At 34.1% G+C, this 26,268-nt stretch overlaps 3 protein-coding genes across 5 annotated transcripts; 2 read left to right on the forward strand and 1 right to left on the reverse strand.

Moving 5' to 3' along the window:
* LOC110864259 (CSC1-like protein At4g02900) lies at positions 1-4,434 on the forward strand. 2 transcript variants are annotated; one of them, XM_022113294.2, is made up of 12 exons: positions 1-261; positions 877-1,216; positions 1,295-1,456; positions 1,542-1,677; positions 1,744-1,845; positions 1,935-2,054; positions 2,132-2,212; positions 2,314-2,654; positions 2,726-2,971; positions 3,390-3,714; positions 3,793-4,026; positions 4,095-4,434. In XM_022113294.2, exons 2-12 carry the CDS (start codon positions 903-905, stop codon positions 4,341-4,343), a joined length of 2,310 nt encoding a protein of 769 aa, XP_021968986.1. In that variant the 5' UTR covers positions 1-261; positions 877-902; the 3' UTR covers positions 4,344-4,434. The 2 variants fall into 2 exon arrangements, with proteins under 2 accessions (XP_021968986.1, XP_021968984.1); XM_022113292.2 differs by having other exon boundaries at positions 877-1,456.
* Positions 4,435-5,042: 608 nt separating this feature from the next.
* LOC110864258 (methyl-CpG-binding domain-containing protein 4) lies at positions 5,043-13,934 on the reverse strand. Its single transcript, XM_022113291.2, has 2 exons — positions 13,712-13,934; positions 5,043-5,835 (listed from the first exon to the last, which is right to left on the reverse strand). Exons 1-2 carry the CDS (start codon positions 13,766-13,768, stop codon positions 5,350-5,352), a joined length of 543 nt encoding a protein of 180 aa, XP_021968983.1. The 5' UTR covers positions 13,769-13,934; the 3' UTR covers positions 5,043-5,349.
* Positions 13,935-21,524: 7,590 nt separating this feature from the next.
* LOC110864257 (putative E3 ubiquitin-protein ligase RF298) lies at positions 21,525-24,743 on the forward strand. Of its 2 annotated transcripts, none has more exons than XM_022113289.2 (3): positions 21,525-21,777; positions 22,148-23,511; positions 23,583-24,743. In XM_022113289.2, the coding sequence occupies exons 2-3, from the start codon at positions 22,156-22,158 to the stop codon at positions 24,027-24,029; spliced, it is 1,803 nt and encodes a 600-aa protein (XP_021968981.1). In that variant the 5' UTR covers positions 21,525-21,777; positions 22,148-22,155; the 3' UTR covers positions 24,030-24,743. The 2 variants fall into 2 exon arrangements, with proteins under 2 accessions (XP_021968981.1, XP_021968982.1); XM_022113290.2 differs by having other exon boundaries at positions 21,581-21,777; positions 22,154-23,511.
* Positions 24,744-26,268: the final 1,525 nt, after the last annotated feature.

Raw genomic sequence — 26,268 nt, forward strand, 5'->3', positions numbered from 1 at the left:
TGGGAATTTAAAAAGCAAATCTATATGTTCATTCATTGTTGGTACATACGCTAACAACATCTTTGTGGCAGGCAGGCAGGCACAGTCGTCGTTGCCGTCCTTCTTCCTCTCCGGACGCCGTCTTTCACCCATTAAACTCCAACAACAACTGTCTATTGCCCCATTCATCCCTTTTTATTTATATATATATATATTGCCCACATCATCTTGTCTTTGGAAACCCACCCAGACACACCCACACCAATCCTGGGACTCTTTCGGGTATCTTATTCATTTCTTTCTTTCTTTCTTTCTTTTATTACTAAAATGCAAGCAAATATAGATCATGTTTGTTTGTTTGTTTGTTTGTGATCCAATTTCTGGCCTGGGCGGTTCTTATTTTATGATTAAACCCATTTAAAATCTTTTTCAATAAAGGCTGGATCTTTTTCAGAGTATGATCACGAATTTCAGTCTTTTCTTGAGATTGTTTATTCACTTTTTGTTTCCCACTTGTTGTGTTATAAGGAAAAGAAAATCAAAGAGAGACTGTTGAAGAAACACACTAGAATATGATATTTGCTTCATCCAACTTATGCGCTTCTTCTTCTTCTTCCTATTATTATTATTATTAGTCCAGTGATTCATCTTCTTCTAAACTAACCGACCTACTGCTTTTCATTGCAAACGTTACTACACGTTAGTTAGTTAGTTAGTAAGGATGAGTGATTTTTTACAATACAATAAAGATGAGAATGAATAACCACTGTATTTATTGCATAGTATTTTCTTACACTTGGTAAACAATCACAAGTGCTATGCTATGGTTGTTTATCATTCGTTGTTGTTTAAGAGATTACGGTTTGACTTTACTCTTGAATGTTGAATCATACATAGGTAGCATTTGGTGTTGAGGAAAGACAATGGCCACTGTGTCGGATATTACTGTTTCTGCTGCCATTAACAGTCTATCTGCATTACTATTTCTTGTGGCATTTGCAATCTTACGTCTTCAGCCCGTCAATGATCGGGTTTATTTCCCAAAATGGTATCTCAAAGGCATACGCGAAAATCCAAGCACTGCAGGACCTTATGTAAAGAAATTTCTGAATTTAGATGTTAGAATGTATCTAAGATTCTTGAATTGGGTGCCTGCTGCTTTACGAATGCCAGAACCTGAGCTTATAGATCATGCTGGCCTTGATTCTGCTGTCTACATCCGAATCTATCTTCTCGGGTTACTACTTACTTGTCTTGACCCACCCGTTTCACTTATTTCGAATTTTCACTTACCCATGTTGATAATTCTCTGCAGCTTGAAAATATTTGTTCCCATCGCTTTACTTGCTTTTGGTGTGCTGTTACCTGTCAATTATACAGGCCGAAATTTTAATACAATGAGCGATGATATGAAAGACTTAGCATTTGGTGAGATAGACAAGTTTTCGATATCCAATGTCCCGCCTGCATCAAAAAGGTCGGTCTGTAATTTTCAGTTCAAGTTATTTAGTTATGCTGTCAATTTTTATCACCTTGAAACATTGAATCTTTATCTTTATCAGGTTAATTGCACATATTTTAATGGCATATGTCTTCACATTTTGGACGTGTTACGTTCTTTATAAGGAATACAAAATTGTGACGGACATGAGACTACATTTCCTTGCTTCTCAAAAACGTCGTGCAGATCAGTTTACTGTACGTTTCAAGTGGTTTCTTGAAAAAGAAAGATAAGGGGTTTTAATGATTCTATTTCTTGTGTAGGTTCTTGTGAGAAATGTCCCCTCGGACCCTGATGAATCTGTTAGTGAACATGTTGACCATTTCTTTCGTGTTAATCACCCTGATCAATACTTTCTACATAAGGTTTGTTTCCAATTTTATAGCGGCTTTTTAAAGCTAGTAATGATTTTTGTATCGAACTGAATGTGAGTTGTTGGTGGATTCAACGTTAGGTGGTGCACAACGCAAACAAGCTTGCACAAATGGTGGAACAGAAAAAGGATTTGCAGAATCGGCTTATTTACTACACTAATAAGCACGAGAGAAACCCCAATAAAAGGCCAACAACGAAGGTTTGTGTTTACACGTTTTCTAAATCTCTACTTTTAGTTTGTATATAACTTTTGACGTTGTTTAGTTATCTGTGTAGGCAGGTTTTTGGGGTCTTTGGGGGAAGAAGATCGACGCCATTGATTACTATACCCAAGAAATCGAGAAATTGAGCAAAGAAGTAAGTGTTCATCTTCAAAGATTTACAATTTGATTTTCAAGTATATAGGTGGCCGCTCTTAACTGATTTTAGCTTTTACATGAAATGATTTTGTAAAGTAGGAATTAGCAGAACGAGAGCGGGTGATTGATGACCCCAAATCGGTAGTCCCAGCTGCATTTGTTTCATTTAGATCACGGTGGGGTGCAGCCGTTTGTGCTCAAACCCAACAAACAAGGAACCCGACCCGCTGGCTCACAGATTGGGCTCCTGAACCACGCGATGTTTACTGGAACAACTTAGCCATACCATTTGTGGAACTCAATGTGCGAAAACTGATCATGGCTGTTGCTCTATTTGGTCTTACTTTCTGTTTCATGGTCCCAATTGCCATTGTTCAAACTTTAGCCAACATCGAATACATCGGAAAAGTTCTTCCCTTTCTGAAACCCCTTATCAATAAGTAAGTAAAATTATCATAAAAATCAAATTTAAACCTTTTTTGTGAATCTTGAATTCTTGATCATGTTGTAGAGGATCCGTCAAGTCTTTCATTCAAGGGTTTCTTCCCGGGATAGTGTTGAAGATCTTTCTGCTTGTTCTTCCAATGATTTTAATGGAAATGTCCAAGATAGAAGGTTATGTTGCATTTTCGGCTTTGGAAGCTAGATCGGCTGGAAAATATCATCTTTTTTTGCTTGTGAATGTGTTTTTTGGAAGCATTATTACAGGAACCGCTCTTCAACAACTTAAAGAATTTTTGAAACAGTCACCATCTCAGTATGTTGTTACCCTTTTTCATGGATTTATATGTAGTAGGGGTGGCTAAATGGCGGGTCAAAACAAGCTGGTTGGGTTATGCGTCAACATTGGCTGGTTAGGTAATGTGTCAAAATAGGTGGGTTGCGTAAAGGTGTGTCAGATTGGGTTGACAGGCTTCTGGTTTTCGAACTTTACAATTTTTCAAAGCATGAAATAACAGTATTATTGGAAGAATGTGTAGTTTGTTTGTACATAATTGATTGCGTAGGTTGAAAACATTCAAATAACAGTTTCGGACTTTTGGTGACTCCCAGCCTAAGTCTCCCACTCCACTAAAAAATTTTAAATTTTTAATTTTGTCCATTTGACCTGTTGGATTAAAACAAATGTTGAAGTAAATAGGTGAAAATAAATAGATTTTGGTACTCGGTTGCAGGATGCCAGAAACGGTGGGTGTGTCAATTCCAATGAAAGCAACGTTTTTTATTACATACATTATGGTTGATGGATGGGCTGGTGTGGCTGCTGAGATCTTGAGAGTTGTTCCATTAGTTATTTATCACTTGAAGAACATTTTCTTGGTGAAAACGGAAAAGGACAGAGATGAGGCAATGGATCCTGGTTCATTGCTTTGGCCTATAACCGAGCCTCGTCTACAGTTGTACTTCTTGCTTGGACTTGTCTACTCTACAGTCACTCCTATACTCCTGCCTTTCATTATCGTCTTCTTTGCTTTTGCCTATCTGGTTTTCCGTCATCAGGTAACAAACACAATAGGTCTCAGTTTTGGGTAGACGGAGTAAAATTGTGACTAACGGTTGGATTATGTATGGTGTTAGGTCATCAATGTATACCACCAGAAGTACGAGAGTGCAGCATCATATTGGCCAGGTGTTCATCATCGTATTTTAATTGGTTTGATAATATCACAGATTACGTTGTTAGGATTGCTGAGCACAAAAGAGGCAGCCAACTCGACACCTTTGCTACTGGCACTCCCGATCCTAACCTTGTGGTTCCATAGGTTTTGCAAGAAGCGGTTTGAATCTGCATTCAGTAAATTCCCATTACAGGTTAGACATGTTTCTTTGTTAACAACCAACCCTGTGTGTGTGTGTACTAAGCCTGCACTGCACTGCAGGATGCAATGATCAAAGATACTCTGGAAAGAGCAACAGAACCGCAATTGGATCTGAAAGCGTATTTAAAAGATGCTTATATGCATCCTGTTTTTAAAGGGGGAGAGGTTGCAATGATGGATGTTGAGGAAGAAGATGATGATGATCATTATTTAGTTGCTACAAAGAGGTCTTCACGTAGGGGAAGTCAAGCTGGAACTCAGGAAGGTAGTCCTGAGGATAGAACGGGGGGTATATATGCTGCTGTTTAATCTCTTTCTTTCTTTCTTTCTTTGTATAAATAAGTCAACTTTTCAGTGTTACATGAGTTAGTTTACTTGTTCATATTAAATGAGTTAGATTCATTTACGTGAAGAAGAAGAAGAAGATGAAATGGGTGGGGAAATTCAAACAAGAATAGAGTTAATTACATGTGCTAGGTCTTAAAGGTGGTTATTTGCTCCCCATATTTCTAAAATTACACAAGTGGATCAATGTTACCTTTTTATTTATAAAATGACTAAACTACCTTTTTTAGTAATAATATTCAACTGATTTATTTGTTGTCTGTCAAGCAACTACTAGTAGATGCAATTAGGGGTGTTCATAATCGAAATTGATTTTCAAATTATATTTTTGAATTTTCCATCTTAATTTGCATTCATTCGAATTGAATGATGCAATTTATCATTTATGTTAGCTAGTTACATATGTATAAAATTAGGTTGGCTTGGATGCTGCCAGCCAATTACCACCAACTTTTTTACTATGTGAGTGACCAGATTAAATTTGTATTTCAGATGTACGGTTTAGATATTGGTAATTTTGTATTGTGTTGTTTTAAATTTACAAACTATCATTTTTCATGCACAAGCATAACTCGAATTTGAATGTGACATGAATTCAATTTCAAAATTTGAGTAACTCCCATACATGTAAAATAAAAAGAACCAACCCGTAAGTAATATATATAGCTTGGAGAATGATATTCATCATTTTTATTAAATTTTAAATCAAACCCAGACAATGTATTAGAACTTGGAAGGACGATGAAATATTTCCCACTTATCATCATCAGGTCCAGTTTTGGAATAAAATTATACTAATAAAGTTGCAGGGTCAGCAGAATGCATACTAGAGCGGTTCCTACCTACGGCCACGGCCCCACTTTACAACAGACAGTTTGGCTGTGCCATAAAAAGTCAAACCTACGATACGATACGAAAGGAAAACACACACTGACACTGACGTAAATCAACTCAGGCTCCTCCTTTCTATCTAAGTTGATTTTTTCTGTTTCTTGACGGGGCTTTTTTTCTCGACGTGATCTGGAACGGTGTCACTCATTACCTTAGGAGATGCGAAGCAGAAATCAGATGGGGACACGTGACTACTGTATTCTGGGTGTTCTTTAAGATAGGTTATGATCCCTGGCGTAGCTCTTATCCTTGTGCCATCTGGTGTGATATACTGCACATCCATTTTAGAGTAATCTTTTCTGAGGACAATTACTCTCTGAAAACCTTTTGGGGTTTTTGGGATGTTGGGCTTATCCATCACCCATGTTCTAGAAGAATCATACTCGATATCAGCAGGAGTATCACATTCAATTCCTTCACGTTTCTTGCAAACAAATGGATCTTCACTTTGCTTGCTTCTGTACTCTTCGAATTCTTCTTCAGTTGCTACCGTCCTCCATTTGAAACACTCGTTACATTGCACAGCAAATGTGTCAACCGAACTCTGAGGTGGGACCCTTGATTTCTGCATAAATAAATAAATAGGATCACATGGAAGTATCTATAATGAAATTTTGAACGAGGATACAATACTTAAGAGATATCAATTTTATTATGTTGGGTGATAATTGGAATTTCATGCTACTTGTAGGTATAAATAACTAACCTTATATATTATGTGCCAAGCCAACTTCATGAAACAAAAGAATAAGCTATACCTCTAGTACCCTTGATTAATACTCAATTTTACCTTTTCCTGATATTGTTTGCACAAACTGTCCGATTTTATTCTAATACTAGATTCTTACTTTTGTATGTCTGTAAAGATTATGAGTGCCACAGACACATCCATGAGTTAGTTTTTGAGGATGAGGCATGTCTTCCACTTAGACCGACCATTCACTATGCCACGTCATAAAGTACATGCCACCTCACTACACTACTTCCATTCACTTTTTTTCACTATGGTTTGACACTTTCACTACCAACTACCATAAGTTAAAGAAAACAAAGAAAAAGTTGTGATTGGTTGAAAAAGTTATGGCCCGCCAACACATGCCCCCCCCCCCTCACGCCCATTTAGATGCCATGTCACTATGGGAGTGACTCCATAGTGAATGTCCTTAGGCTATGAGTAATGATTTAATCCATTCCACGTCACAAAATAAGTGTCACATCATTGCCACATAGCCATGAGCTCTCACTCACTTTTTTTCACCTTTAAGTGTAATGGTTTCACAATTTTTCATTACCCACTACCCATTAAAATAATATACATCTAATAAATTAAAAAAAACAACAAAGCATGTGATTGGTTGATTTCCAAGGGGCCCACTAGTCTTCCCTCACTCACGAAATCCCCCCTTAACTTTCCATGTCATAAGACCATAGTTATCAAATGCGCTAGGCGCACTATAGGCGCATAGGCCTCGCCTATCGCCTAGGCGAGAAGCGCAGCGCAGAAAAAGCGTGGGCCTAAGAAAAAAAAAGCGCAAGCAAATAAAAAACTAAAAAAAATAATATTATGTATTGAAAAAAAAAAACAGTTTCTCCAAATTCCAAACATATTCAAATAACATAATCCTAATAATAACAAGAAAAGGTATGGTATTTTTATTGAATACTCAACAATGAGATTACAATCAATATATAGACTAACTAGGTTATTTCCCGTGTGACACACGGGTATAATAAATAAAAATTGTATAAACTTTAAAGCTATAAGTAATCGAGATTACTTATAAATTTAAATAACCGAGAGACATAAAATGCATTAGAATTAAGGCACTAACTCGGTGAGAATATGAATGTATTACAAAAATATAGAAATAATTCATAAATTTGTAAATATTGTTTACTTGGTAAATGGTGTTGTTGGTGTTATATTTTTTAGATCATACGTAATAGATTTCGACAAATTTGATAATGATAATATCTTGTTAGAATTATTGTTTTAAGTATCATTTTGGATCTATGATAATCCAACAACAGGTAGCCTTGGTATAAGCATTGTTGATGATACAATCTGCAAGAAATAGTTAACTTTTGTTTTTTTGAATTAAAATGAAAAGATGTCATCATATTATAAAGAAAATATGTTTATGCTAAACAGAAATTGTTTTATTAATTTAATATCTCAAATTTAATTGGAAATAAAAATATAAAAACACTTGTAATAAGTTGTATTCTTCTAAAAACCAATAAAATAATTAAATTCAACTAAATTAAGAAAAATGATTTATCCCTGAACCATTTGTTAAACATTGAGATTATCACACGTATTTTTAAGCAAATTAATTTGTAAAGATTGACCAATTCGATATGAATAAAAGAAATTATATTTTCTGGCACTTAGAATATAATTTTAAATTGCTTATCTAAATTTTAATTGATAGTTATCTTTAAGCAAATTATAGTTATCTTTAAGCAAATTAATTAGTAGAGATACTGGCCAATTCCTTTTGAATAAAAGAAATTATCTTTTAGCATGTAGAATATAAATTTAAATTACATATGTAAATTTTAATTGATAGTTATCTGAATTTAAAAAAAAAAAAAATAAGTAGAGATAAATAGAAAAAAATATATTTTTTTAGGCGGGAAAACTCTATGGAAATCACCCCAGAGAATGACACGTGTCTTTAATAGGTTTACTTTATTATATGTATAGATATCCGATAACTATGGAAAGAGATAAATATAGAAACTAAATCATAATCAAACTATAATACTAGAATAACTGATTATTCTAGAAAACTCTCGGTTCAATATTCCCCCGCAAGTTCAGGGCGGTCAGCAATCTGTAACTTGGTTCGTAAGAAATCGAATTTTTGCGCGGGCAACGGTTTTGTAAAAATATCAGCAATTTGTTCCTTCGTTGATATAAACTTCACGGTGAGATTGCCCTGTGAGACCTGTTCACGAACAAAGTTGTAATCGACTTCCACGTGTTTGGTGCGGGCATGAAATACTGGATTAGCGGTGAGGTAGGTGGCACCAAGATTGTCGCACCAAAGAGTAGGAGCTCCACTGTCCAAACCAAGTTCACGAAGGAGTGATTTTAGCCAAATCAGTTCTGCAACAGTATCAGCGATTGCTTTGTATTCTGACTCAGTTGAAGAGCGAGAAACTGTTTTCTGCTTTTTAGCCGACCAGGAAACAAGGTTAGAACCCAGATAAATGGCAAATCCCCCCGTTGATCGACGGTCAATAGGACATCCTGCCCAATCAGAGTCTGAAAATGCCCGTAGGTTAGCCTGCCAATGAGAATCAGAGAAAGCCTGTAATCGATACCCCATGTTGTGACGGATCCAAAGACCCATGTTGATTGTGCCATTCAAGTAGCGTAATATACGTTTGACAGCAGACCAATGATTTTCCGTAGGAGCATGCATAAACTGACAAACCCGGTTTACAGCAAAGGCAATGTCAGGCCGGGAAAGTGTGGCATATTGAAGAGCTCCAACAATTTGCCTGTAACGAGAGGGGTCATCAAGTGGAGGGCTATCATCGGGAAGAAGCACATGGGAAGTGCTCATCGGAGTGGAGATAGGCTTGCAGTCTGTCAAGCCGGCACGGTGCATAACATCGTTAATGTACTTTCGTTGTGAAAGAACAAGATCTGAGTTCTTATGAATAACCTCCACTCCAAGAAAATAATGTAATTGACCCAAGTCCTTTAGAGCAAAAAGTGAGTCAAGACGCTCAATGATGTTGGAGACGGCACCTGAGTGATTCCCCGTGATGATAATATCATCAACATAAACTAGAAGATAGACAAGTAGGCCCGACGAGTTAAGAATGAACAGCGAAGGATCCGTTTTGGACCCATGAAATCCCAGCTGTAAAAGAGCAGTGGACAGTTTATTGAACCAGGCCCGGGGTGCCTGTTTAAGGCCATAAATAGCTTTGTTGAGCAAGCCCAAACATGATCCGGTTTGTTCGGGTCAGTGAAGCCTGGAGGTTGTCGCATGTAGACTGTTTCTTCCAGGTTTCCGTGTAGGAAGGCCGTTTGAATATCCAACTGCCGTAGGGGCCACCGATTTGTCACAGCCAGAGACAAAATTGTCCGAATAGTAACTGGCTTTATAACGGGGCTGAAAGTTTCATGATAATCAACACCGTGTTGTTGATGAAAGCCCTTTGCAACCAAGCGTGCCTTGTACCTGCTAACTTTCCCAGTTTCATCAGTTTTTAACCTGTAAACCCACTTACAATCAACCACATTAGTGTTTGGGACAGGTGGTACAAGGGTCCACGTACCATTCTTATAGAGCGCGTTCAATTCTTCGGACACTGGCGCCACTCATCACGCAACACCAGACTTATCGAACCTGGACAATTCTGAGGCATATTTTGGTAATGACTCCTTACTTGTTGGCAATGGTTCCTCTATTCCTATTTTTCGTATCGGGTCTTCAAAAATCCACTCGTCTAATAAAATTTTTAATCTTTCTGACATTCTTCATGTTCCAAAACTTAAACAAAATCTTTTATCTGTTCAAAAGTTTTGCTTTGACAATGATGTCTTTTTTGAATTTCATTCATCTTATTTTCTTGTGAAGGACGAGTCTACCCGCACTATCCTCCTTTCGGGCCCCAGTGAGCACGGCTTATACTCTATCCGCCTTCCTCAACTAAAGACTCTACCCAAGGTTGCTTTCACCGCTGTCAAAGCTTCATCGGATGTTTGGCATCAACGCTTAGGACATCCACATGCTCAAGTTTTTAATTCCATTGTTTCTTATTGTTCTTTACCAGTTTCTAATAAATTGTTCAAACATTTGTGTCCTTTTTGTCAAATGGGAAAGTCATCCAAATTGCATTTGTCTGATTCCAATTTTCGTAGTAACAATATTTTAGATCTTATATATGTGATGTTTGGGGCCCTACCCCGTCACCATCCATTGATGGTCATCGTTACTTCTTACTATGCGTTGATCACCATACTCGTTACATGTGGCTTTACCCTTTATCCCAAAAATCCGATGTCTATGCCATCTTAACCAACTTCATCACCATGGTTGAACGCCAGTTCAACACAAAATTAAAGTCCATCCAATCGGACTGGGGTGGTGAGTTTCGTCCACTTGCAACTCTCTGCCGCAACCTTGGGATCCTTCACCGTCGTTCTTGTCCTCACACAAGTGAACAGAACGGCTTTGTGGAACGCAGACATCGCCATGTTGTCGAAACAGGCCTTTCACTCATGGCCCAATCTCATCTCCCTCAACGTTTTTGGCACTTTGCCTTTGAGACCGCGGTCTATCTAATTAACCGCCTTCCCTCTCGTGTGTCTTCAAACAAATCTCCATTTGAGCACATTTACGGCCGCAAACCAGATTATTCCTTCCTACGGGTATTTGGTTCTCAATGTTTTCCTTACCTTCGCCCCTACAATCACCACAAAATTGAGTTTCGCTCCACGCCTTGCGTGTTTCTCGGCTATAGCCCTTCTCATCATGGCTATAGGTGTTTCGATCCACATACCGAGCGTATCTATATTGCTCGCCATGTTCGTTTCAACGAACAAGTCTTTCCATACGCTCCATCTCCCAAGCCACCCTCACCACCACCCTCTTCTCCTTACATCTCTATTTTTCCTAACCCACCTCCTGGTTTCCCACCACACCCTCCACCGAACAGCCCTACACCCGAACCTACACCCTCGGCCCAGCCCAAGTACTGCCGGAAGAAGAAGCACCATCCGTAAAAGCAGTGAAGTTGGCCTGAGGAGCAGACCTTGACTTTGACTGACCCGAGTTTTGATTCGGACACTGGGATGGTAGATGGGCAATTCCACACCGATTGCAATGACCATAGACGGTGTTTTGAGTTGAAGCCCATGAGAACTGTCTTGTGCCACCGTTGTCTCTGGAACGCGGATTGAATGAACCCCGAGAATTACCTCTGCCCCCGTTGTTTCGGCCAGTTCGGTTTTGGTTGTTGTTGGATCGAGATCCAAAGTAGGCCTGAGGTTGTGATGGATTGGGCTGCAACTGATAACCCAGCTGAGAAGCAGCCAATTGAAGATTTTGGATTTGTTGTTGCAATTGGTCTAGGTTTGGTGAGCTCGGGACAGCCGAAGGCTGAGAGGGTGGTTGAGCCGCGGCCAGAAAAGCCGATGGGTTGGGGCTGAATGTTTTGGTGACAGCATAATCATGATCGGACAGCAAAGAGTAGATCTCGTTAAACTGGATGGGAGGTTTTCTTCCCAGCACGCTGCCCTTTAAGCCGGTGTATTCTTCACGAAGCCCTGCAAGAGTGTGCATAACGAGGTCGCTGTCCAATACCGGTTTTCCAATGTTAGCGAGTGCAGTAGCATATGCTTGGGCCCTGCATAAATAGTCAATTGGTTTTTCATCACCCTTCATGGTGATGCGAAGAAAGTTGATTTTTGAGGTAAAACTCATGGGAGGCTGTACTGGGCGCATAGGCCCGTTCCAGAGATTGCCAGACATCCCGGGATGTTTTCCCTTGGATGTGTTGATACGATTCTTCAGAGACGGTTGAGATCAACAAGGTTCGAATGTGGGCATCATTCGAGATCCAAGGAGCATAGCTTGGATTGTCAGTCGTAGCTTCACCAGTTTGTACCTTCTGTTCTGGGCAGGGGACGGTTCCGTCGATATAACCAAATAGGTTATGAGATGTGAGAAACGATTCAAGCATCTGCCGCCAATAACCATAATTCGTGGGTTTGAGGGTGAAGGGAAACTTGTGGGAGTTATGGGTCGTCTTCTCCGGGTTGGAAAAACAGAGTATAGCCGCCATTGAGAGCAGGGGAGTAGGCCGGAAGTTGCGTCGGCTGAGATTTTAGAATCGGCAGAGGAGTACCGATTAGGGTTAGAAAAATTTTTAGGAGGTAAATTTGGCTCTTGATACCATAATAACAAGAAAAGGTATGGTATTTTTATTGAATACTCAACAATGAGATTACAATCAATATATAGACTAATATCCGATAACTATGGAAAGAGATAAATATAGAAACTAAATCATAATCAAACTATAATACTAGAATAACTGATTATTCTAGAAAACTCTCGGTTCAATACCTAATAATAAAACCACAATCATTTCAAATCACCAATATATCCCAATATCAAGTGGTTCAGACTTGAAAACAAATAAAGTTAAAAAGGTAAAAAAAAAATAGTAAAACCTGTAGTCCTGGAGAATATGAATCAAAACTTAAATGATAAACACATTTAAATCATAAATAATTTATATGAAGCAATAATAACCTGTAGTATTGTATGTTTTGCGGGCAAAAAAAGAGCAGAAAAGTATGAACGTTTGTTTATCAGAATAGGTAATAAAAAGATATGATATCTCTTAACTTTTTAAAATTCAAATATATTTTTTAAGATATATAAGATTTGATTGAGATATGATTTAAAAGTATATAAATATCTATAAATATAATCTGGTGTGGGGTGGGGTTCTAGAGTGAACACTCGTGTATTTGCGAACTGAGTGAACAAACCCTGGCCATTGATTTACACACGTGTATGGCTAGGATTTCATCATCAAATAGTATAATACACTAGTGTATTTCATCATCAAATCCTGGCCATTGATTTACACACGTGTATGGCCATAATTAGTTCGCTCAGTTCGCAAATACACTAGCGTTCACTCTTGAACCTAATCCTATATATACATATATAAGATAGGATTTCAAAAAAAAATCAAGTGGCTTTATTGAAGGTCGACTCGCCCAAAAAGGTCGCCTAGGCGGGAAAGGCGAGCGCTTTTGATAACTATGCATAAGACTATACGGTGTGGGAGGCATGAAGAGGGGGGCATTAACCGCAATGTGGCAACCACGTCAGAAAGGGGACGTGGTAAAAATAGCATGGGTGGTGTTGGACGTGGAAAGGGCCCACCTTTTGTTTAAAATTAAAAAAAAAAAAAAAAAAAAAAAAAAAAAAACCTCACCAATCACAAACCACCAATCAACTTGCCCTCCACCCGGTGGAGATCCTCAAGCCCCACCCACAATGCCGCCTGCGGTGGCATACGCGGGGTGGTGGGTACGCCACATTTTCACGCCCACACCATGTGGTTAAAGGGCATTAGCCCATAACACATGGCCTTAGAATGAAGAGAGCTACAGTTGATTTCACAAAAAGGAGCATGTTTTCCTATCCTAAACATAAATATAATAATAATAATAATAATAGCCCCAGTAACTGATGAAACAAAATGAGAAAACAAATTAATTGATGAGAAAAAAATCCTTCCATTTCTAGGAACATTAATTAAATTAATTAATAGTAAAAAGTATCAGAACAAACAACAGGGCGATTGATCAAAAACACAGATCGGAATCATTAAACCCTAAAATCACAAATCCTAAATTAAATGAATCACAAAAAGGAAACAAAATGGTTAACCTTAGCCGACGATTTCGTCACCGCCGGTGACCCATTTGCAGACCCTTTCTCCTCCATGTTCCGCCACCTGCACCTGTAGCTGCACCTCCGCTTATTATTGTAAGTTGTAACTTATATTGACATTTGGACACATCACTTCTTCATGTAATACCACCATACCAAATCTATTTTATTAATACATTATTTTATTGGGAAAATAACCAAAATAACAATTGACCAGTCAAACATTCAATATTAGCCACATGTAGCAGCGGCTTTAAAAGAGCTTTCGAAGTCAACCAATCCTCAAATGCCATGTGTTGTTCCGCCGAAAGTTCTTAGCCGAGGCGTTTCCATTAGCTTGTCCCTTGGAGCTGGTAAAGTGAATGGCTTAGTCAAACTACTGAAACGACTTAAGAATTGTACTGAACCGGCTTAGATATTTGAACTGGCTTGAACGGCTTCATACGTACTGAAACGGCTTGAGCCGGATTAAAAGGTCTCGGCTAAGATTCTTTAGCGGCTCCAAGGGACAAGCCATTCACTTTACCGGCTCCAAGGGACAAGCCAATGGAAACGTCTCGGCTAAGAACTTTCAGCCGAAAAACGACGCCTGAAACGGCTCATAGCCGCTACAGGTTGGTCAGGACAAACAAACCTATTTGACATTGTCCTGGTGTTTGCAGTCATTTCCTTAATGAACGCAGCCATCGAACATCCCTCTCCCTCTTCCTCATTCTTGCATTTCCACTTATCTTTATCTTTCGATATGTTTACTTAAGCAAGAATTTTCATTAGATTCACTAACATAATATTCTATTCTTCCAAAGGCTGGCTTGGTAAATACTTTTTAACATGAATGAATAGAAAGAACCGTCATATTGCACCCGTGAATAGCCATCCATGTGCCCATATTTGATCCGCATCCTCTTTGTGAATGAGAAATTTTCGTGGATTAAATAAAAAGGGTGTGATTTGCCTCTTATGATGACACTCATTGACTCATAATAATAATCTTACTATATAATAAAAGAAACAAATAAAAGGACACTTGTCATTATTTTAGATCATCTAATATTACTTAACTAGGTTAAAACCCCGTGTATTACACGGGTTCTATAAGTGTAAATTTATATAATAAATAATAAAAAATGATCTATCTTTAAAAAACCCGTGCATTGAACGTATTGAACAAAATATAATGTAATATATTAATACATACCGTCGTCATGATTTATCTTTCAAAAATGAACTTTGATGTACTATTTACTTATTATAACATTTTACTTTTTTTTTTATATTTACTATTAGCTTAAAAACAGATGTATTACATGGGTTGAATAATATTTTCATGATGCATTCAAATTATGAGATACAATTATTTTAGTTAGTTTTAAGGACCTTCATGCTTGTTTGTTTATTTTGATAGATAAAACACTCGTCTCAATTTTGTATTCAAGAGAGTTTATGGTACAAAAAGGTGGAGATCGATCCCCACATTTATATGTATTTCATCATTTTTTTTATGAATTATACCGTAAGAAATAAATTCTCTTTGAATGGAGTATAGAATTGTTATATTTTTAAAAATGATGTTATTTCTAAATGTTGATGCAATGTGCGATGAATGATGGGTGTAAACCAATTATAACACCACGTTTAACATTACAAAGGTGAAACTAATTTGTCTAAATTTGACATTTGAAAAAATTGTGCGACTATAACGGTGAGTCCAAACCATTATAGTGATGCATTTAAAAACACTTATAGTTTGATAAAAGCATATGCCCTGGACCTAGAATTATTTAATTCTAGGGAAAGAAAAAACAATAATGCAATCTGATCTAATTTAATCTAATTCTAATAAAGAAATCCAAATAATGTCATTGGCGCTCTCTCCTTTAATTTAATAACAATATTATTAATAATGATATATTAGATTATTATTATTGTTATATCAAACTAATATTGTTGATATATAATCTTTATCTTTTATCTTTATTATTATTATTATTATTATTATTTAATGTTATTTAATTATATTGTTAATGATAAGCTGTAAAAAGTTTTTTAGTATTGTTTACTTTTTATTATTGTTGTTATTATTATTAACATTATTATTATTATTATTATTATTATTATTATTATTTTATCTTTTATATAGTAAATGAAAATCTTTTACAAAAAAAAAAGGTGTATCCTTATCTAAATTTTTAAGCCGTAAAAAGTTTTTTAGTATTGTTTACTTTTTATTATTGTTGTTATTATTATTAATAGTATTATTATTATTATTACCATTATTACTATTATTTTATCATTTATATAGTAAATGAAAATCTTTTATAAAAAGGTGTATCCTTATCTAAATTTTTGTTTAAAATTATTTATAGAAAAATAAATATTTATTTTTATCTAATTTTTAGTTTAAAATTATTATTGTTATTTAACATAGATAAATAGAAAAGCAAGATGAGAAAGCATGAGAAAGTGACACGTGTCAAAAAAGATTTGTGTTTATTACTATAGGAAGATTGTAGATAATTATTATTTAATTTAAATTATTAGCCTTAATTTCATACTTATCTTGTATGAATTAAATAATAAATTAATATTAAATTTTATCCTACTTTAATATTAAATTTTATCCTACTTTGAATTTAAAATAAAATCCTTTAAATTTCATAAGAGAAACAATTATTCAATATTAAATCTTATAATACATAATTCACGATTTCAAGAAACTTTTAAGATTTAAAATTAAAAAATTGTTGTCATACTTAGTTAATTAGATTTTTCAACGATATGACAAAATTTAAAATAAAAAATTGTTATCGCACTTACATAATTATATTTTTCAAAGATATGACACAATGCATCACAGGAAGATATAGACCACACTCAATTAAACACATTGAAGTTCAGTTAATCTAAATATTATTTTTCAAATTAAATTCAAATAAAAATTATAAAAAAATAATAATTTATGTTACGAATAAATAGCAAAAACGGGAAATAATAGTTTAAACATATGAATTTAATCTAATCTAAATATTATTTTTCAAATCCAAATAAAAATGAAAAAAATAATTTTATGTTACGAATATATAGAAAAAATTGGAAATAATAGTTTAAATATATGAATTTAATCCAAACATAGATGATTTGTTAGCTTGATTCCTATTTACCATTCATGCGAATGAAAAAATATTTTTTTTGTTTACATGTATTTAAATTATTTACATACTAGGTTATAACCCCGTGTATTACACGGGTTGAATAAATGAATTTTATATACCAAATAATAAAACATTCTCTTTTTAAAAATCTCCTTTATTGCACGGGTTGAAGAAATGTAATTTTATATATTAAATAATAAAATAAGTTATATCTATAAGAACCATATGTATTGTACGGGTTGAATAAATGTAATATTATATACCAAATAATAAAAAAAAAATATATCTTTTAAAACCATTGTATTACACAGGTTGAATAAATGTAATATTGTTTATCAAATAATAAAAAAAAGTTATATTTTAAAAAAACCCCGTGTATTACATGTGTTGAATAAATATGATTTTATATACCAAATAATAAAAAAATATATTTAAAAAACTAACGGATTTTTTATATTTAAAGTAGGATAAGGTTAAATATTAATCTGAACTAACGGATTTTTTTATTTTTAAAGTAGGATAAGATTGAATATTAATCTTTATTTATTTAGTTAATATAAGATTGAAAAATCATATGATTGAATTGGTGGGAGGTTGTATGATGATAAATCGGTTAACCGTACTGAATGATAAAGATAATAGTGATTGTTGAACAAATTAATTAATCGAACTTAACAGAAACATTTGTGATGTTAGGTGGTTTTTTTTTAATTATCTGAAAGTTAATATCAACTTTGGAATTCGTGTGAATTCTTATTAGATTTGATTAGATATTATTGATAATAAAAATTTGTATTAGATTAGATTTTAGATTTGATTAAATATTATTAATAATAAGAATTTGTATTAATTTAGATTAAATATTATTATTATTAGTAATATTAATAAATTTAATCAGGAGAATGACAAATGTCCCAAAACATGTTTCTTTTATTATATAGTATAGAAAGATTACCTATGTAAAAATTATTATGATAATTAACAACAATATGGTTATAATTTTTTTAAATAGAAAAAAAATACTTGTCTTCCGTGTAGGATTAGATAAGGAATATTTAAATTTCGATAACAATAACTTAAATTAAATAAGTAATTTCAATTTTGACAGATAACTTAAAAATTTGTATTATATTAGATTTTAGATTTGATTAAATATTATTAATAATAAGAATTTGTATTAATTTAGATTAAATATTATTATTATTATTAGTATTATTAATAAATTTAATCAATTAAATGAGAGAATGACAAGTGTCTCAAAATAGGTTTCTTTTATTATATAATATAGATTTATGATTTATCCAGGATAAATATCATAAGAAAAAAAACATTTAAAAGGAAATATTTCACATTAATAGTAATGCAAGTTTTTATTTCTCCACGATTTATTTTTATTAAAATATAAAACAAACATGAAATAACAAACCTATAAAAATGGCTAATTCTTATGTAGGTGATGACCGTTATAATGAAATAAATGACATTGTAAATGGTATGATATATATTACCTTACATATGTATACTATTAACGTGTTTTGGAACTTTTTTGTGTCTAACACTCTAACCATTTTTATTATCTTGCAGTTTGTACTACCGACAATGCTTATGGATACAACAATTACAAATAAAATGGTCTATGGTGTATGTAAGGAGATATTTAGAGATCCATGAATTTTTTATATGTTTTGTGAATTTTAATATATTGTATAGATTTCTCACTTATTTACATTAATATGTTATCTTATTTAGTTATAGCTTTAAACTTTATATAAATATTATTTGTTATACCCGTGTGTCACACGGGAAACTAAACTAGTAAATTATAAAGTAAACTTTAGTTTTGGTTCATATGGTTTGGTGAGGATTGCCACTTAGGGCATGTTTGTCTAAGCTTATTTAAGTTAAAAAGGATTTTTGGGAAAAGAACTTATTGACTTATGACTTTTTGAAAAGAAGTTTTAAAAAAAAAGTGTTCGGATTAGCTTATGGGGTGGGAAAATCTAATAAGTCAATAAGTTGTTTTTTAAAAAGTGTTTGGCTTAGCTTATTGATGTAAAATGACTAAAAGCTAATAAGTCAATAAGTTAGTTCAAAAAGTCACAACATTTTAACTTTTCAAAAATGACTTTTTCTCCTTCTCAAAAAATCATTTTGAAAAAGACTTTTGCATTTGCCAAACACTAAAACTCCTTATTGGCTTTTTGATTAAGTCAATAAGTTGGTTGGAAAAGCTTAGCCAAACATGCACTTAGGCTATAGGGTGTGTTCATGACCATCAAGATCACCATTACCCTCCATATCAGTGCTATTTCACCTCACTCTCATTCACCATCCTATATGGTGTGGTCATGACCCAAACCATCATCCTCATTTTTTTTAAATTTATTTTGTGTAAAATAAATTTAATTAACTAAGAAAAGAAAGGTGCATGATTGCTATGGTTTAATCCATGCTAATCATGGTTCCTTAAGGGGGTGGTGTAGCATTTTATACCCCTTAGCCTATATCAAAAAAAAAAAAAGTGTAAGTTACATTATGGTTCTAAGATTTGTCATTTTAATACAACTTTCTAATTTCTTTGTTTTTTTCTATACTTTCTAATTTCTTTGTTTTTCTTTTCTATTAAAAGTAATACCGTCTCTTACTTTATGTACAACTAGGTTAGAACCTCGTATATTACACATGTTGAATAAATGTAATTTTATATACAAAACTAAAACAATCTATCTTTAAAAACCCCTTTTATTACACGGGTTGAACAAAATTAATTTTATATATTAAATAATAAAAAAACTATATCTCTAAGAACCCGTGTATTGTACTCAATAAATGTAATTTATATACCAAATAATAAAAGAATATATCTTTAAAAACCCTGTGTATTACACGGATTGAATAAATGTATTTTTAAATACTAAATAATAAAAAGGTTATACCTTTATTAAATCCCGTGTATTGTACGGGTTTAATAAATCTAATTAGATATATTGAATAATAAAAAAAATTATATCTTTAAAAACACAGTGTATTACACGGATTAAATAAATGTAATTTTGTATAGTAAATAATATGTTATTGGATTCGGTTAAAAAATCATAAATTTGGTTCATTTTAATTCGAATCAAATCATAAACTTGGTTAAGTTTAATTCGAATTGATTACAACCCCAATTTGAAAAATCAAAAACAGAATTAAATTATTTGCTTCTTTTCCTATTTAGTGTTTTTTTAAAGTTTGGTCTAATGTGTAATAAGTTATTTTGTATATTTTGTTTGTACTTTTAATTTTTGACATGTACGTATTATTGTTTTTTTAAGTTTAAGATTATTGTTTTGTGCTATTATTTTAAAAATATCTTAAATTTATAATTTAAATTTGAAGATAATATTTTACTAGAAAAACATAATGATTCTATCCGATATTCAAAGTAAGATAAGATTTATTATTAATTTATTATTTAATTAGTTTATATAAGATAAGTATAAAAAAAGATGGAAACCTAAAAAGTAGACGTTTTCAATAAATGACATTGTCACTCTTTAGTTTCTTTTATTATATTGTATATATAGATAGATTCTGGTAAGAGTAAATAAAATAACAAAATACTTAAATAACCTAAGTAATTCGCTTCATTAGCTTAATGCATGCCCCAACATTTAATTATATTCCTTGAATGAAAAAAAAAAAAAACAAAATAAGTTTTTTATTTCTTAAAACCGAAAATTTAAAAGATAACTAAGTTTATTTTGACATTAAAAAGTGATCATTTTTGTGTCAGGAGTTACATGTTTAATCGATCACATGATTTTCCTTCTTAGGCCAAAGGTGTGGTTTACTAGGGAGCATAAAAAAAAAAAAAAAAAAAAAAAAATTGTTACTTTCTTAGTTGTGTAACAACTATAAATTTAAGTTTAAAAAAAAAACTGTTTTCTTCTCTTTTACAATTTTAAGAACGTTTCCTGAAATCGTGATAATTAGTGTAATGTTTGATGTAGGTATTGGCAGTATTGTTTAAATCTTTACATAAACTTGTATAATAAATAAGTTGAAAAATAAATCAATCTAGTATTTATTCATTTAGAGAAATTCTGTAACTCCGTGATATATTTAGGTAATTTAATTGTATCTTATATTTTTACCTAACAATATTCTAAGAATCTAGACACATATTCTTTGAAATATATCGAGCATTTAATGTTATTTATAGTAAAAAGATAATTATTATTTATTTACTCGTAAAAATTTTAGTGGTTGGGTGGGTTAATTATACTTTTTATATAGTTAATACTAATTTATATTTTTTCCGTTCAAAAAAAATGAATCTTAAATTTTACATTTTTTATGTATATACAGGATTATGGTGCCTTATAACTAATATATAGGGGCTGTTTGCTAGCCTCTTAATTAAAACCTCTGAATGTATAAGAGGTAACCTCAAGTCTGAATGGTTAAGAAATAACCTCTGAATGGGAAATCATCACATGTCACAATCTTCTACCTTCTCATTGATAAAATTCTTAATGGTTCCATTAAGAGGTAGTCTCTTAATGACCATTCAGAGGCTACCAAATAACCCCTTAGTCGGAATCAGTTTGATTTATTATAGAGAGCTGGTTTTGTTGAAAGTATTATTGTAATATATCTGTAATAAATTTGTTATGTGATATAATAATAAAACATAGAAAAAGTGTGCCCTTTTGAAGTTAAACCCTGGGGTGGGGTGGGGTGGCTGGTGTAATGTAATGTAATGAGGTTTCTGACTGAGTTCCTATAAAACCCCCCTCCTTCCTTCTGGTTTTCAGCAGAGCAGAGCAGAGTGCAGTGCAGGCTGCTTCTTCAACGCTTGCGTTTTCTACGCATCAAATCCACCTCCCTTAATTGTGTTCTTCCAGTTCAGAACATCATTCATTGGTAAGCATGCTTCTTCCGTTTCATCTTTTATTGCTGTTTGTTTATCTAGAATCTTATTATGTCCCCCAACTGTTTGTTAAATTTACTAACTCAACCTACCAGCTTTTATTTTTTTATATATATTTCTTCTTCTGACCCTTTATCAAATCAAATGCGTAAAGGTATACATTTTAGCATTCATCGCTCTTTCAATTGCTTTTATTCCATCAATGAAATGCTTAACTATTAGGGTTATTATTTCTATGATATTTGAGGGTGAAGAATCATTATTCTTGACATATATATCTTGTAGAGGATGCTATTTATTTTGTTTACACAATGAATGTAGTATTATTTCTGACAAAACAATGTTGTTTTCATATGCTGCAAGTAAAAGTGATGACTACTCAGGAGGAGGATTCTGGTTCTGGTTGGGATAATACAACTGTAGCTGATCTTGCAAAACTATTTTCAGACACCTTACATGCGTGTTTTCGTAACGCTATTAAAAAGATCAGCCAGAATGGTTACAGCAAGGACACTGCTGAGGAAACGGTTTTGAAATGTGGTCCATTTTATGGCGGCATCAATGACGACATGGTCTCATCTATAGCCGATCGTGCTTTGGATTATCTTCAAATCAGAAACTGTCATACATGGTACAGATTTGATGATATTCACAGATTGGTGGAGTATATGATGCTGGAGATGGTGACTATGCTAACATATATTAAACCGTCTCTATCTGTTCATGAAGCAATGTGGACTCTTTTGATATGCGATTTGAATGTACATGTTGCAAGTGAGGCTGAATTTGACCCTCACAAGTGCTTCATACGTCGTAGTCCTTCAAAACCGCAAACTCAAACTGAAACTGAAATCCCATCTCCAGATCAAGAAGAAACCATAGCGGCCTTAAACCTTACTAAACCCCCCGGGAGAAGTGATGAAAAATGTCGATGCTGTAAAAAATGGTGCTCGGGGAACAAAAGAAATTTAACTTCTTTTGAAAAGGCATTTAAGGGACAAATGTCAAAGAAAGCCCTAAAGGCAAAAATCGTTAATCTGGTAGACAACAAACAGTCACCATCTGTAAGTAAGGAAAACCCTTTAAAAGAAATCGAAGAAGAGAAACCAAAAGTCACAACACCAAAGCCTTTTAAAACTGCTGATTATTATTTGGCGGGAATCCCGTTTGATGAATCCAAGGGTGAGCATGTGCCACAAGATGACCAGGATAAAATGATACTGACTGCAGTTGCTCAACTTCAATCATTGCAGAAACAAGTTAAAAGTTGGGATGATTGGGCTAGTGTGAAGGTGATGCAAGTAGCTAACAGGCTTAGTCAAGATGGGCCCGAAATAAAAAAACTGAAAGCAGAAAAGGTGGAAGCAGAGAATTTAAAGAAAGATAAAGAAGCTACGGAAGAGAGTACAAAAAAGAAGCTCTCAGAAATGACAGCTGCACTGACTACTACTGATTGCCAGTTTAAGATGTCTACTTCAACTATTGCGAGGCTGGAGTCTGAAAATTCAGTCTTGAAACGTGACAAGGAAAGAGCTGAAAAACGAAGCCTGATTGAAGCTAACAGTTTGGCGGAAGCCCTGTGTAAAGAGCTGGAAGTGTTAAAGAAGTCTGAATTGTGTGGGTCTGAAAAGAAGTTATTGGAGGAAGAGCTTAAATCACTGAAACAGGAAGTGGGTCCAAATCAACGAGACCTTGACAAGGCTAAACTTCTTCTTAAAGAGACAGAGGTAACTCCTCGCTTACTTAGCTTAACTTAAGTTGATATTAATTAAACTAACACAAAATTGTAAATGTTCAGACCAGATTAGCACAGGAAGAACGGGAAGCAGCTAAGTTTTATGAAGAGGCTAAATCAATAAGAAATGAAAGAGAACGGCTGGAGGCATTGGCAGAGGCAGGTGGTGAGAGGGCTATGAAAAGGGCCGCAAAAGAGTTGAAAAAAGTTGAAACTGAAATTAAGAGACTTGAGTATGAGATTGCTGCACTGAACTTAGAAGCAGAAACCAAGAAAATTGCAGGCGGCATGAGCTGGCAATTAGGGTGTGAAGGTTTGAGTCATGACGAGTGTGTGATGTGTTTGAGCGAAGAAATGACAGTGCTTTTTGTTCCATGTGGACATCAAGTTTTATGTGATGAATGCAATGTGATCCATGAAGATAATGGAATGAAGGAGTGTCCGTCTTGCAGGACTCCAATTCAGAAGAGGATCAACTGCTTGTTTGCTAAATCTAACGCTAACTTTTGACTTGTTTTTTCAAAGAATGAAGTCGGCTTTCCATTTCATGTTAAAGAAATAGATGGTATAGCAGAGGCCAACAACTGGCTTCTTGAGATAGTGAACAGAAGAAACATGTATGTACATTCAAGTTATTTCTTTTTACATCTAAAATTGTGTCTGGTGAAAATTGCTTATTGATGATCAATGTATGAAAGCAAATGCAGTTTGTTACTAGTTGACCTCTGTTATATCCCCTGAAATGCATTATTCTTTCTTGGCAAATATGCCCCAAATGAAATCCAAACAAAAAGGGAAATCAGATTTAGTGAAATGAGCAGTGCAGTGCCAGCCACACAAAGAAGTTGATGACAAGAACCATTGACTACTACTACTACTACTACTAGTGTAGCTTCCTCGTTCCCCTCCCCCTCTCCACTGCAGAACCACATCGCTGGCCACTGCAGTCTCCGTCTCCATTTGCTGCTGCTCACCGAGTCCTCCACTACTTTGTAAGTTTTAATACCCTTTTACATGAAACTTCATTGTGATTGTTCGACACCTGGTGTACTAAGTTAAAACGTCTCGAAGCGTTGGGTTATTTTTCGAAGAGCCTGGCCGCTAATAGATTTGTGTGCTTGAATCTGCCTTCAAATTGATTTTTCACTGCAAGCTTTTAACATTTTCATGAATTTGCTATTTTCATAAGGTGTTTGTGGATAAAGGAACCAGTCAGTTAATAGGAAGCAATAGATAGAGAGGAAGTAAGAAATGTGGATGGAGACAAATTTAAATAGGTTGAGACCTCCTCCACCTTCTCTCTCTCTATAAACACCACATAGCTTTCCTGCCTTACGTCTAAGTCGGGTTGCTTTCCCTTCACACCAAGACGAACGATGTTATATATATTTTTTTTTATTGGCAAAGCAACTCTTATAACACATTTTGTGTCTGTCATCTTCATGACCTTTAATAAATTGTTTTGAAAATTCTAGATAAAAAACAAAAAGTTTCATTCCACCTAAAAACAATAAGTTGTTATTTTTCTTGTGATTATCATCACGATCACACACACATTATTATTTAATAGTATGAGTTAAAACCACAAGGCAAAGCATACAAGATGATGTGGTTTAACAAACATAATTCATGGCTTTTTGTATTTAGTCCCTCCTAGTCGTTGGTCTTTTGTTAATTAGAGATGTTGACAAAAAGGATCAGGCCTTGTCTTTGTCGTTGTCTCCTTCCATTGAACTTTACAAACATATCAAAATAATTTGTTAGGGTGTGCGGGGTGGGTTAGGCAACCCCCTTGCCGCACGGCATGTCCACCGCCAACATCGACTTGCCGATCGGGGTGGGTCTTTTCGGGGAAACTATGCCGCGTGCGGCAAAGACGAAGAGAGGGAATAAAGGTGAGGCCCACTACTTCTCAACCAATCACATGTTTTTTTTTAATTAGTTTGCCTAATCTCACTTTAGGCATGCACCCCTTATGTTTTTTGGACAAAAGGGAAGAATAAGAGGGGAAATGACATAACTAGACATGCACCACTTACACCCTTAAGGTGTAGAGTAACATTTATCTTGTGTATAAATATTTACTAGACGTAAAAAATTATGTATAAAATTATATAGATTGTGACAAATTCAAATTCTTGAAATAAAACCTTTATTCATAACAAAATGCTTCTTTCATATATACAAACAGGTTCTCATTCGATGCTAATTATACATACATAGATACTGAATTTTAACCCTTGGCTAAAATTTAGCCTAGTGAATGTCATAAGACTTTAACCTAGAAAATAACTAGAATGTAAATCCATATATATATATATATATATATATACCAGACAGAAAGCTAGCTAGGTAGATTGTGAGCAATTGAAAAGGGTTATAGTTATTTTTTGTTGTGTTAATAAATAAATGGGGGGCAAGGTACTTGAAGCAAGTTTCCTGTTCTTCATCTTCCTTGTTGCCTCCTTCACCATCATCGTCGACCTTTCATATGTAAGTAACTCCTTTTCTTATCTGTTTTAATTTCTTTAAAGATTCTAGAAGAAAAATAGGATATTATTTATGATCTAATAAATAAGTGTATGTTGGTTTTGTTTTATGCCGGAGGAGAAGGATCTTTAACACGAGCTCGTAAGTATTCATTCGTTTGTTCTCAATTGTTGTCGATGAAGAAGAAGAAGAAGTTGGATCTAACATGTAGATGTAAATGAATTAATTGTACGTACAGAATGCCCGCATGCATGCTCAG

This window comes from Helianthus annuus, chromosome 6, assembly GCF_002127325.2.
Source record: "Helianthus annuus cultivar XRQ/B chromosome 6, HanXRQr2.0-SUNRISE, whole genome shotgun sequence".
In the NCBI taxonomy this organism is placed as follows: domain Eukaryota; kingdom Viridiplantae; phylum Streptophyta; class Magnoliopsida; order Asterales; family Asteraceae; genus Helianthus; species Helianthus annuus.

Excerpts from the sequence above, each read along its gene's own strand:
- LOC110864259 (XM_022113292.2), top strand. The coding sequence starts at position 903 with ATGGCCACTGTGTCGGATATTACTGTTTCTGCTGCCATTAACAGTCTA. Across the intron at positions 2,055-2,131 it reads ATAAAAGGCCAACAACGAAG|GCAGGTTTTTGGGGTCTTTG; the intron begins GTTTGTGTTTAC and ends TTATCTGTGTAG. Across the intron at positions 4,027-4,094 it reads TCAGTAAATTCCCATTACAG|GATGCAATGATCAAAGATAC; the intron begins GTTAGACATGTT and ends ACTGCACTGCAG.
- LOC110864258 (XM_022113291.2), bottom strand. The coding sequence starts at position 13,768 with ATGGAGGAGAAAGGGTCTGCAAATGGGTCACCGGCGGTGACGAAATCG. Across the intron at positions 5,836-13,711 it reads TGACGAAATCGTCGGCTAAG|AAATCAAGGGTCCCACCTCA; the intron begins GTTAACCATTTT and ends TTATTTATGCAG.
- LOC110864257 (XM_022113289.2), top strand. The coding sequence starts at position 22,156 with ATGACTACTCAGGAGGAGGATTCTGGTTCTGGTTGGGATAATACAACT. Across the intron at positions 23,512-23,582 it reads TTCTTCTTAAAGAGACAGAG|ACCAGATTAGCACAGGAAGA; the intron begins GTAACTCCTCGC and ends GTAAATGTTCAG.